This window comes from Cibotium barometz, chromosome 14 (genome assembly GCF_041138505.1).
Source record: "Cibotium barometz isolate CiBa-2024 chromosome 14, ASM4113850v1, whole genome shotgun sequence".
NCBI lineage: Eukaryota > Viridiplantae > Streptophyta > Polypodiopsida > Cyatheales > Cibotiaceae > Cibotium > Cibotium barometz.
Window position 1 is genome coordinate 17,570,211 of NC_141059.1, and position 12,210 is coordinate 17,582,420.

Sequence of the window (12,210 nt, forward strand, 5' to 3'; positions counted from 1 at the left end):
CATTGCGCGGAGGCTACGCACAGTATGCGGACCTTTAGGAGGGGTGATTATTCGAGGAAAAGCATAGCACAGAGTTCGAGGTACAGTAGAGGATGACGGTACCCCTTCATCACACACAAGTGCACAGTTAGATGCACCATGTTATTGAGCAAAATCAAAATCCTTCTAGAACAACGGAAGGTGGAAGAAAGAAGAAGAAGCGCATCGGATAGCACTCAATGCAACAAGCTCCAGGACATTCCAGATCCTGCAGAACGCAGGTAACGCCATGCTTACAAAATCCACGGAAGGTGGGAGAAGGGAGAGAAGAGCATGTACATGCAAAAACAAAACTACACATGTTGCCCATGCATGCCACGTGTTCGATCCAAGGAAGATAACGCCACGTTTAGGCGACGCACATGCCACGTTTAGACTACCATGTTGCACTGGCCACGTGTAAAAAAACCTTTGATCAACTTTACACTATTGCCAGCTTCATAAAAAAAAAACTAATTAATTGATCCCTCGAAAAATGTTGGGCGTGCTTATATGAATAATAATAGAAGGTTAAATAATATTATTGCCCTTATAAAAATTCAACTCGAAGGATTGTTATAAAAATTGAATGGCTCGTAGGGGTGTGGATGTTGTGGCGGGTTCGCTGTGTTGCAGCGCCCTCCCTCGTGTAGCTGCAACAACAAGAACAAATCGAATGCTTCAACGCGTCCTCATCTCCTGCTCCATGCCCTCTCAAAGGTCCACCTCAATCAAGGTGAGCTTTCTGTTTCAGCTGTTATGGATTCTACATTTCATTTGTCTACTGCGGAAGTAGAGTTTATTGAGATAACGTTGGATTAGGTAACTCAGGTTACTTGAATACAATAGTTAATCTGGTATCTAACAAGATGGATGATAATTAGCACTAAGATGAGGCCATCTAGAGAACCAATGAGTGTAAAAACCAAGTTCCTCCACAGTGTACTATGTTTTTTTGGGGATTTTTCATGTGCTGTCTTTGTGTTACTAACAAATAGATTATCCAAGGTCATCTGCATTATCTACTGTGTTTTTCAGTTTCTTTCCCCCCCCCCCCTTTTCATTTCCTTCTTTCATTTTGCAGGTGGTTGTGAATGGAGCCTGCAGTCCTATAGGGAAGGCTGCAATCTCTGCCATCACCAAAGCTAGAGGCATGGAGCTTGGAGGGGCAGTTGACTCTGCCTCTGTTGGGATGGACGCCGGAGAGGTATCTTAGGAAATTTAGGGTGTAAAAACCACACGTACGTGCATTCCTTTTTTCTTTTTCTAATTCTTGGGTCTATTTTCATAGGTGGCTGGTCTGGATGAGCCATTGGAGCTTCCCATTTCTCGTGACCTTGTCATGGTGCTAGGCTCATTGTCTCAGGTTCTTGCTTGTCGACACATACATACATGCATGCATGCATACACACATATATACATACTGTATATGTCAAATAAGTAATCAAATATTTGTGTGCATGCTTGGCACATATGTGTGCGTATGTATATGTTTCGGTATGTTTTTCTTCTGAATTGTTCTCCAAAAAATACCTTGCACAATCATGCTTGCTACATTATATGTTCAAAGCAATGCTCAATTGGTGTGATTTGTTTTTTCAGGGATCGTCTCCGGCAGTCATGGTGGACTTCACAAATGCCTTCAACGCCTATGAAAACGTTAGACAGGTAAACTTTGAGCTTTGTAGATTACCTTAAGTACCTTATTTTTTAGTTTTTCCCAGGAAAATATTAGTCATTAAAAGAAAGAACATATGCAAATGTGGACTACACACGAGCTCTCAAGAGGAGTCATATGTGCAACTCTCGAACGAGGTGCAACAGAAAAAGAAAGGAGGGGGGACTCCCTCTTTTGGCTGGCCGCTCTCAGAGGGAGTCTTCATTGGGGGGGGGTGTGGCGGCGGGGGGTGTGTGCACACTGGGGCCTGTGATGCCATGATGGGTGCTCTGCAAGAGATAGCCCCCGTCTCCACGTGTGGAGAAATGCTGTGCGCCTCTAGGCTCTGCTGCATCCTCTCAGAATTGCCACTTAAGCACCTTATTTTGCTCGAGATGATTGAAAATAAAGAAGTTGCAGTTCAGAATGCTGAGGTTTGAAATGCTACCTGCATCTGTAACCATGCTTTGGGCACACTGTCTTGAAGGATTTGTTTTATCATTGCCTTGAACTTGAGTTTTGAATACAAGCTAACCTTGCCTTTACTCATGGCAGGCGACCGCATTTGGATTAAGGAGTGTGGTTGCAGTGGAGGGTCTTGATATGGATAAAGTAGCTGCTCTCTCCACATTTTGTACAAAGGCGAGCATGGTGAGCTATGGTGAGATCCTTACATTTTTTCTGAAGCTATTGGCACATCATCACCATTATTGAGCCATGACATAATTTGAGGATGACGCGTAAATCTGCAAGATTTGAAATCTGGATCTGGTTTGTTCAGCTACACTGTGACGATTAACCAGTTTTTGCAAAGACAACTTACAGAATGCCAAGTAAGATAGGACTGTTTCAACTAGGACCAGCAGCAACAGTCCTCCATGCTTGACACAACAGAGCCTTCAAACCCGCTGAATTGTAACGACGATATTAATCAGTACTTGAGGTGTTCTTAGACATTGATATGGAGACAATAACAACCGAGAGAACTCTTTGCAAGAACAAAGAGGCTAAGATGCTTGGTTAGCCTCCTGGCTGAATGCCATTCTGTGGTCTCAGATTACATGTTTTGGCCCAGCCAAAGGACAAGAGGGGATATGAGATGCTGTGCAGCATTTTAGCTTGAGCACATTGCCACAAGTGGTCGATGCACTATTACAAATAATCCCGATCAAAAGAGACAACTTCAAGGGCTGAGAACTCACTGATGGTGGGAACCAAGCTGGTCAAGCGTTATGTTGCATTCCCTTAAGTTGCATCAAAATCTGGCTCTCCTATGAGGTTTGGTAGATGTGATCGTTTTACCAAGGTGAGTCTTTAGTAAATAATACTTCATATAGATGGCAGGTTCAAAGTTCTTAGAACAAATAGTGATCTATCGATTACAAGAATGAAGCTGTAAGGTGCGGTAGAGCACAAATCTCACAACTAAATATGATAATGAGTAACACCAGACGAAGCACAATTCCATTCAAACTTATCATGACATTTGAGAAAGAGGACACACACCTGGGCCGGAACAATTCGAACCCCCCCCCCCTCCCCCCCCCCTTTTTCTTAGGATTTGTACTATCCAAAAGAGTGCTAGATTATGACCACCCAAACCACTTAGCAAGTGAAACACATGCAATCTCACAGCAAGTGTAGAATTGCTTCACAGTTTCAAGTACTAATTCTGGTTGATGAAGGGAACATATCTCGTGTGTCTTCTTGAAAGAAGATACCTCTAGTCAACTAAGGGCAATCTTCAAAGGGAATCTGCAGCAGAATGATGGCTCAAAAGCTAATACACAAGCTTATGTTGCAGATAGGGCTTGTATCATTGTTGCAAATAGTGGTAACAAGATGGAGAAGCTCTGAAAACAAGTGGGGCTGCACTGTATGGCTTCAGCCCATAGTCATCAGAAATGGGAAACGGGAACGGAAACGTTTGAGGAATGGAAATGGGGAAACGAGTTTTTAGGGGTGGAAACGGCCGTTTCCTGTGACAATATCACTTGGGAAATGAGAAACGGCCATGGAAACGGATGGGGTCTTGAAATAGAGAAACACGTTTCTAGGGAAAACGGCCGTTTCTTGTGACTATGCTTCAGCCACAGTAGATTAGGCTTAGGATGCGTTGATCACACAGGCTGCAGGCTGCGAAGTTGGGGTTTTCCTGACTGGACAGGTGCTAAACTGAAGAAATGATGTCCAGCTACGGTGCTTGCAGACCTGGTCGAAAACTTTGTAGCTGGTCGTACAGTTCAGGGTCTAGTCGTACAGAAAAAGAATTGGCTGCACAGCAGTGAGGAGCAACACTGGTCGCACAGCAGGGAAAGAGAGTGTCCTTGAGGATGGTGCCTAGCTCAAGAGTGGAAGGGACAGAGAATGGGGGTGGAAAGGTGGCCATAAGTGGAAAGTGGCCACACTTTCCATCCTTGGGCTGACACTCGTGAAAAACGTTGCTAGGGCCCTTCACATGGGTAAAAAGAGAGCGCCCATCTAATGAGAAAGGCCTGGGTGCCCAAAATTCAAAAAATGGCCAGTGTGCTCTTTCACACTGGCAAAATCCAACCATTGGTCAACAGACAATGCACTCATGTGCTAGTAGACAAGTTCCCGGCCACTGCTAGACTTGGTCACGGCAGCAAACATAGCACATGAAGAGAAGCCATGCCATTCATCTACAAATCTATAAACAGGCATGCATCTTATAAGTAATGCAAATACACAAGTACAATGGAAATCTCCCGTTCACTTAGATTGTACTTGTTCATTGGGTTCTAGTCACACTACGGTATCCAAGGGTTGTCTTGTCACTTGTCTTGTCACATAGGACATGTGCCACCAGTCACATTGGTTGCACATTGAGCTGGCTAATCCCAGTCACACTAGGTGGCTAGTCACATTAGCATAACCTTGTCACTTTAGATATAAGAGTGCTAGTCTCACTAGCTGATTCCAGTCACATTGGAAATGAGGATTGCTAGTCAGGCTACCAAGTTCGAGTCACACTATTCTTAGTCAACTAGTCTCATTGGCACATGCAAATTTGGGCATGTTCTTGGATTCATCTAGGTATATCTTTATGCTGTATTAGCGGACATGCAAATTTCACATTGTGAAGTTTTCGTCCAAGTTGTAGCCAATTGATATTGTGTTAATTCTTTCTATCTTTAGTGGTGTATATGCCCTATCAACTACCTTTTTGTTGTAATAATTCTTTCTATTTGTTATGATCCTTAGTGCTAGGCTTCATTATGGCGGAGTCTGCCCTGTATCTTCGGTGCTTTGACAGAAACTCAGTACACAGACCTTTTGTATAAATGTATGCTCTTGTGTGTGTGTGTGGGAGCATATATTAATACCAAGTTCTACACCCACTATTGGGCACTAATGACGTTAGTGGGGATGTCTTAGTCTCTAGTCTATACTATGCATGATGGAGTTGATGGTTTATTTACTTGTGGATGACTATCATGAGGTTATAAATTGCTCTTTCTTATAAGGTGAATCTGGGCATGTTCTTGGATTCATCTAGGTATATATAGCATAGTAGCAGGGGAACCCCGTTTTCCCCCATTGGGAACGGTGGAACGCGTTCCCCCATCGCGTGGACCTGTGGAACGCCGGAAACGCATGGTGGAACGTGGAGGTGGTCGAAAAATGGTGGAACGGCAGGGAACGTAGGTGGAACGCTAGGTGGAACGGGCCAGGGAACGCTAGCCTGCCGTTCCCCCACGTGGGAACGTGCAGATGACGTGGAATTTTTTTTAAAAAAATGAAGCCCGTAAGCCTTGCAGCGCTAGGCGCTTTTCGGAAATTCGCACAAGCCCGTACGCCGCCCGTCGCCCGTCGCTTTTCGGTTGCTGTCCACGACTCCACGAGTACAGCCGCCAGTGCCCGTACAGCAGCTGTTCTTTCAACTTCTGAGTCTTGACATTCTGTACTGCTGCCTGCATAGTACAGTACTACAGTCGCCCCAGCCACCACTGGCAGCCAGGCCCCCAGCCCTTGCACTGTGCAGACTACAGTCATCTAAAAGGCAAGGCAGCAAGAAGCTTTTCTCTTTCTTCTCTCTCTCTTTTTTTTTTGAACTTTGAACTTTTGGTGTTTTAAAAATTACCTATGGTGAATCACAATCTGGACTGCACACTGCACAGTGCACAGTCTCTCCCCATTAAACAGAAGAAAAAAAAGGACTCATTTCTCTGGAATGGTTAACTTTGAAAGCCTATTCAACTTTTTGCCCGAATTTGCAGACATCATGGCTTACTCAGGTTCAAAGCGATCAGCTTCGAATGCTACTTGGTGGGACGAGGTTGAAAGGCTAGAAAGGTATTCATCTAAGGGAGGTGCAACACGATGGAAATGCAAGCAATGTAACAAAGAGAAGTCAGGAGGAGCAAACCGTGTCAGAGCACATCTATGCCATGTGAACAATGAAAAAGCACAAGTGAACAAATGCCCAGGGACAACACCTGAAATGCGTAGAGAGCTTTTGGCAAAGTACCCAAGTGAAGAGGAGAAAGCATGTGCACGAAAGAAACCGGCAGTTGATGCATCTTACTTCAGTAGACAAGGGGAAGATGTACATTTGGGAGATGGACAACAGTATGGAGGACTTGGGAGCTTTGCATTTTCCCAAGATTCGCAGTCTATGGGTGCAAGTTCCGGCAAGCAGCAAACCTTGGGAGCAGCTTGGGATCCCCGCAAGAAAGAGAGGGTAGATGCAGCTGTTGCAAGGTTCTTTTATCATGATCATGTAGCATTCAATGTTGCCAGGTCTCCATATTTCATTGAAATGGTCCAGGAGATTGCACGGTATGGCCCAACATACAAGCCTCCTTCATATGAGACCATACGCACCACCTTGTTGCAAAAGGAGAAAGCTGCAATTGAATGTGCTTTAGAGTCTGTGCATGAAAGTTGGGCAAAGAATGGTGAGTCACTTATTGCAGATGGTTGGAGTGACACTCGAAAAAGGTCCATTCATGGCATGGTTGCTTATTCTCGAGGAAGAATGCAATTCATTTCCTCACATGATGCTTCTGGGACTGGAAAAACTGCAGATCAGCTTGTGGAAGAGTGGGCCGAAGGTATTGAGAAAGTTGGACCAGAGAATGTTATTCAGTTCTTAGCTGATGGTGAGGCAACAAATAGAGCAGCTGGTCTTAAGCTTGAAGACAGGTATCCGCATATCACATTCAGTCCATGCTTTGCTCATTGTTTGAGCAACTTATTGAAGGATGTTGGCAGCTTGCCATGGGTTGATCCACACATTCAAAAAGGCAAGGAGATAATAAGCTTCATTCAAAACCATCAGTTTATTTTGAATGAATTCCGCAAGAGATCGGCCAAAAAGGATCTCTTGAAGTACTCAGAGACACGCTTTGGTTATAACTTTCTCATGATGAAGAGGTTATCCAAAGTGCAATTGCCTTTGAAGCAGTTGGTTGTATGCAATGAGTGGATGGGATGGACACTTTCTCGTTCAAGAGCCGGCATAGAGGTTGCAAGAACCATACAAGACTTCACATTTTGGGATGAAGTCAATACTATCAATGCTATGATGAAGCCGATCATGCGCTTGATGCGGATTGCAGATGGACGGGAGCCATGCATTGGCAAGGTTTATAAGGGGGCTGACCGAATGATCGAGAAAATAGGGGAAATGGGCTTGTCTGATGAGAAATATGCAAGAGGTTCGAGAATTATGTGAAGCACGATGGAATGGTTATCATTCTCCTATGCATGCTGCAGCGTATGTCTTGGATCCCGAGTTCCAAGGATGTGGACAAGAGGCCGATGATGAGGTGATGGATAGTTGGGAGACAGTGCTTTCTAGGCAGGTTCGTGATGCAGATAAACGAAGGTTGGTGAAAGACCAACTTGGATTTTATCGCAGCAAGTTGGGAAGGTTTGGATCGGCTGATGCTCAGAGAGATAGGTTTAAGATAGGGGCTGCTTTATGGTGGGAGGATTATGGGGCTCGTACACCACAGCTTCAATCATTGGCAGTAAGGATCTTGTCTCAAGGTGCAAGCTCCTCTCCGATTGAGCAGCTATGGAGTGTGTTCGGCCATGTTGCATCCAAGAAGAGGAACAAATTTGGGACAAAACAAGTCAATGACTTGATTTTTGTAAGTGCTAATTTGCGCTTGCTTGGTGATATGGCATCTCCCAAACCAGAGAAGTTTATATTGCTTGATGAGGAGTCCTCGGATGATGAGGAGACACATGGACTTGCAGATCCTGGTCAGGATGGGATTGAAGATTTGGATGCTGCAGATGTTGGTCTTGATGATATGGCTTTCTTGGATGACATAGATGATAGTCTCCTTGATGGCATCACTGGCAGTAGCCATGCATGATATCTCCTTACTATTTGCAATGTGCATGTCACCTTGAAGCTTGGACTTTGGACTTGGATTGTTTCTTTTATCTAGGCTGTGCCATGTGGGCCACATTTTGTGCTTTTTGTCACTTATGTCATGTATGATGTGGGCTAATTTATTTTGACTTGTGAGATCTGTTCAGTGTTAGTATCTAGCCATGCAAATTATGGTGCACTAGACTTTAGTGTGTCTCTGATTTGGTTATATAAATGTGCATTGTATGTTAAGATTTATCGTCATTTCTAGGAATTATCTAAGTCGTTCCCTGTTTCCGTTCCCCCTCGTTCCCGTTCCCCCTTTTTCTCGTTCCCGTTCCCCTGGTGGTGCTTTCGTTCCGTTCCCGTTCCCGTTCCGTTGCTACTATGATATATAGTCTCATTGGTACAATTTGATATGATGGCTAGTCACAGTAGCTTAATACAACCATGGAGGCTACTGATGTACTCACATCATGCTAAGCATGATTAGTGTTGGAAATTGGAGAGATTATTAAGTGATTATGCTAATCCTACTTCTAATCACACTTAATGCTTAATGGACTATATCTTGGCATACACTTGAGTGACAATATAAAAAGAATAGTATAATTTCTATTATTGAATGCAAGATGTATACATGATTTTATAGACCTTCGAAAGGTAACCTTTTTTCACAAGTTTCTTCCCTTGACATGAACAACTCCTTCCATGCTTCTACTTTGAACAACGTATCTAATTTCAACAAATTTGGTGTCACGTGCATCCCGCACTTGGATGCCACGTAGACATTTCTGTACAGAAGGTGCAGGACCTGGGATGGTGAACTGGTCCCATGTGAGCTCAGTTCGAGACGAGTCAGCTAGGGATCCATCTCAGTCGTCCGAGGTTAGGTGTGCATTGTCTTGCACATGAGTCCAAGGTCAGGTGTGCACTGTCCTGCACATGAAACAGTGCCAGTCCGCGCTGTGAGTCTGCCTCTGGAATGATGTCAGTTGTTTTGTATGTTAGGTTTGCCACCAGATGTCAGACAGCTGTGTAGATGTAGGTGTGCATCAGGTTTGGACACGGGGAAGGCTATGGGCCACCCCAAGGGGGCCAGGCAGCCCCAGGACTTACCCACCAGCCCAAGGAGGGGCTGGGCAGGCTGTCGGCCAACCCAAGAGGGCTTGGCCAAGCAGCCGACTGGCTTTTGGGCCAGCCCAGCCAGTTGGCTAGCCCATAGGGCAGCCTGGATTGCAGGCGGCCAGCGCCCAGGTGCTGCCCAGTAGTCTGCGCTGGCCTGGATAGCAGCCCACAGAGGCAGCCAGGACAGTCTAGTAGTCCAGTGTGAACACGTGGAAATTTTTAGCATTAAATGCTATTAAACAGGTCGTGGAGGGAAATTGAACGAGCCGACCAGCATACTGAAGGGGCCAAGGTATAATTCAGTTCACTTATCTCATTATTCACCAAGAGCTCAAGCAAATCAAGGGCTAGACAAGCCAAGGGAATTGCTAAGCAAAGGGGTGGAGAACTGAAGATCAAGGGCAGGGATTTTCCAGCCAAGAAAAGGTCCAAGATTGCTATATTTTCTTTCAGATTTCTCATCATTCTAATAAAGCAAATACACCATCCGTGGTGGGGGCCCTACAGAGGGTAATTGGGACCCAATACTGTGTCCTCTCCACCTCTCCCTCTCTCTCTCTCTCGCTCTATTTTCTGCACTTCTCCTTTCAGTTTGTGCGTTAATTTCCGTCGCGAAAAGAGTGCTGAATTCTGAGTATTGAAGTTACCGATTCTTCTCCGAAGCTTCCGCATATTACAGTGGTATCAGAGCCTACTTCAAGTACAAAGATTTAGCAGAGAAACTAGAATTCTTTCTCGCTCGTGTGGTTGGTTTTTAGACGCCGGTGGACTACCCCTTTCGGAGTGACTCCTGTCCCTTGAAGGACGGTTGGTTTTTAGCCTCTGGAAGCCTCCGGAAGTCTCCCACACAAATAGTGGATGGTCATATTGCGTTCCGGAAAGGAATTGCATTTTCCTGCTATGGCGAGCTTCGACGACGAGAGAGACCAAGAACCATGGGACCAGAGTGCACCAGGCAGCCCAGCTAGGGCACCAGGCTTGAGTGTCACAGACATGTTCCAGCAGATGATGCGAGCAATCGCAGAACAGACAGCCAAGTTGGATGAGCAGAAGGCAGATCTTGGCTCTGGAGGAGCGTACCCGCTATCCAGCGTCGCGTTTTCCATCTCCTCCTCCCTCTCCTTACCAGATCCTCGACACAGGGACCCTCTCGCGGGGTCACAGCCACAGCCAAGCTCCTTGCTTGAGTTGTCAGACCGAGATGCCAAGTTTACCAGTCATTTTTGGAGGGCATTGTTTGATAATTTTGGTACTAAGTTGAATTTTTCTAGTGCATTCCACCCACAGACAGATGGCTAGACAGAGATATACAACCAGTTGGCCTTTGATGTGTTGAAGTGTTATGTCCACGATCAGCAAGGTAAGTGGGAATTGTATTTGCCTTTAGTTCAAGCTGTTTTGAATGACTCTTTTTCTTCAGCTATTGGCAGGACTCCATATGAGGCAGCGTTTGGAAGACCTTTCCAGTCGTTGTAAACCAGGACTTCGTCTTCAGTACTGGAGGCGAACAGAGTGACGGAGTCTTACCAGGAGATCTTAGAGTCAGTAAAAGACAGATTGGCTAAAACGCAAGAGGCCTACACTCGACAAGCCAATAAAGACTGAAGGGATATGAAGTTTTTGGAAGGGGATTGGGTTTATCTTCGGATTATGAAGCAAAGATTGAAGCAGGTGGGCAAGCGATGCCCAAAATTGTCTTTCAGGAGATTCGGACCTTTTTCCATCCGGAAAAAGATTAATGAGGTGTCTATGCAGTTAAAGCTACCTCCGAGTTGGACTATGCACGATGTCTTTCATGTCAGTTGGTTAAAGCCATATGCAGGTCCACCCCCTTGAGAGGTCAAAGACGAAGCGGAACCAGACATTGTGGATGAAGCAAAAGTTATGGTTCAGGCCGAAGACTACGACAGTTCTTCACGAAGTTTCAGGACCGAGGAACCCATGAAGCGGTATGGCTCGACAAAGAGTTTTTCGAAGACTATCCGGCGTTATTGACGGATTATTTGGAGGCTATGTAGCTTCCCTCAAGTTAAGCAGAAGGGGATGTCACGTGCATCCCGCACTTGGATGCCACGTAGACATTTTCTGTACAGAAGTTGCAGGACCTGGGATGGTGAACTGGTCCCATGTGAGCCCAGTCCGGGACGAGTCAGCCAGAAATCCATCTCAGTCGTCCGAGGTCAGGTGTGCATTGTCCTGCACATGAGTCCAAGGTCAGGTGTGCATTGTTCTGCACATGAAACAGTGCCAATCCGCGCTATGAGTCTCCCTCTGGAATGATGTTAGTTGTTCTGTATGTTTGGTTTGCCACCAGATGTCAGACAGCTGTGTAGATGTAGGTATGCATTAGGTTTGGACACGGGGAAGGCTATGGGCCACCCCAAGGGGGCCAGGCATCCCCAGGACTTACCCACCAGCCCAAGGAGGGGCTGGGCAGGCTGTCGGCCATCCCAAGAGGGCTTGGCCAAGCAGCCGACTGGCTTTTGGGCCAGCCCAGCCAGTTGGCTAGCCCGTAGGGCAGCCTGGACTGCAGGCGGCCAGTGCCCAGGTGCTGCCCAACAATCTGTGCTGGCCTGGACAGCAGCCCACAGAGGCAGCCAGGACAGTCCAGCAGTCTAGTGTGAACACGTGGGATTTTTTAGCATGAAATGCTATTAAACAGGTCGTGGAGGGAAATTGAACGAGCCGACCAGCATACTGAAGGGGTATAAGTACCCAAGGTATAATTCAGTTCACTTATCTCATTATTCACCAAGAGCTCAAGCAAATCAAGGGCTAGACAAGCCAAGGGAATTGCTAAGCAAAGGGGTGGAGAACTGAAGGTCAAGGGCAGGGATTTTCCAGCCAAGAAAAAGTCCAAGATTGTTGTATTTTCTTTCAGATTTCTCATCATTCTAATAAAGCAAACTCTCTCTCTCTCTCTCTCTCTCTCTCTCTCTATTTTCTGCACTTCTCCTTTCAGTTTGTGCGTTAATTTCCGTCGCGAAAAGAGTGCTGAATTCTGAGTATTGAAGTTACCGATTCTTCTCCCAAGCTTCTGCATATTACATTGGAC

General features: G+C 45.7%; 1 protein-coding gene across 2 annotated transcripts in view; it reads left to right on the forward strand.

The window, feature by feature from the left end:
• The first annotated feature begins 594 nt into the window (after positions 1-594).
• The window catches only part of CRR1 (Dihydrodipicolinate reductase, bacterial/plant), a 44,680-nt gene continuing 33,064 nt past the window's right edge, over positions 595-12,210 (forward strand). For both annotated transcript variants that reach the window (XM_086808244.1, XM_086808243.1), the window contains exons 1-5: positions 595-754; positions 1,103-1,225; positions 1,310-1,384; positions 1,621-1,686; positions 2,231-2,326. In XM_086808244.1, coding sequence (XP_086664370.1) covers positions 608-754; positions 1,103-1,225; positions 1,310-1,384; positions 1,621-1,686; positions 2,231-2,326 — 507 coding nt within the window. In that variant the 5' untranslated portion in view covers positions 595-607. The remainder of the gene's footprint in view (positions 755-1,102; positions 1,226-1,309; positions 1,385-1,620; positions 1,687-2,230; positions 2,327-12,210) is intronic.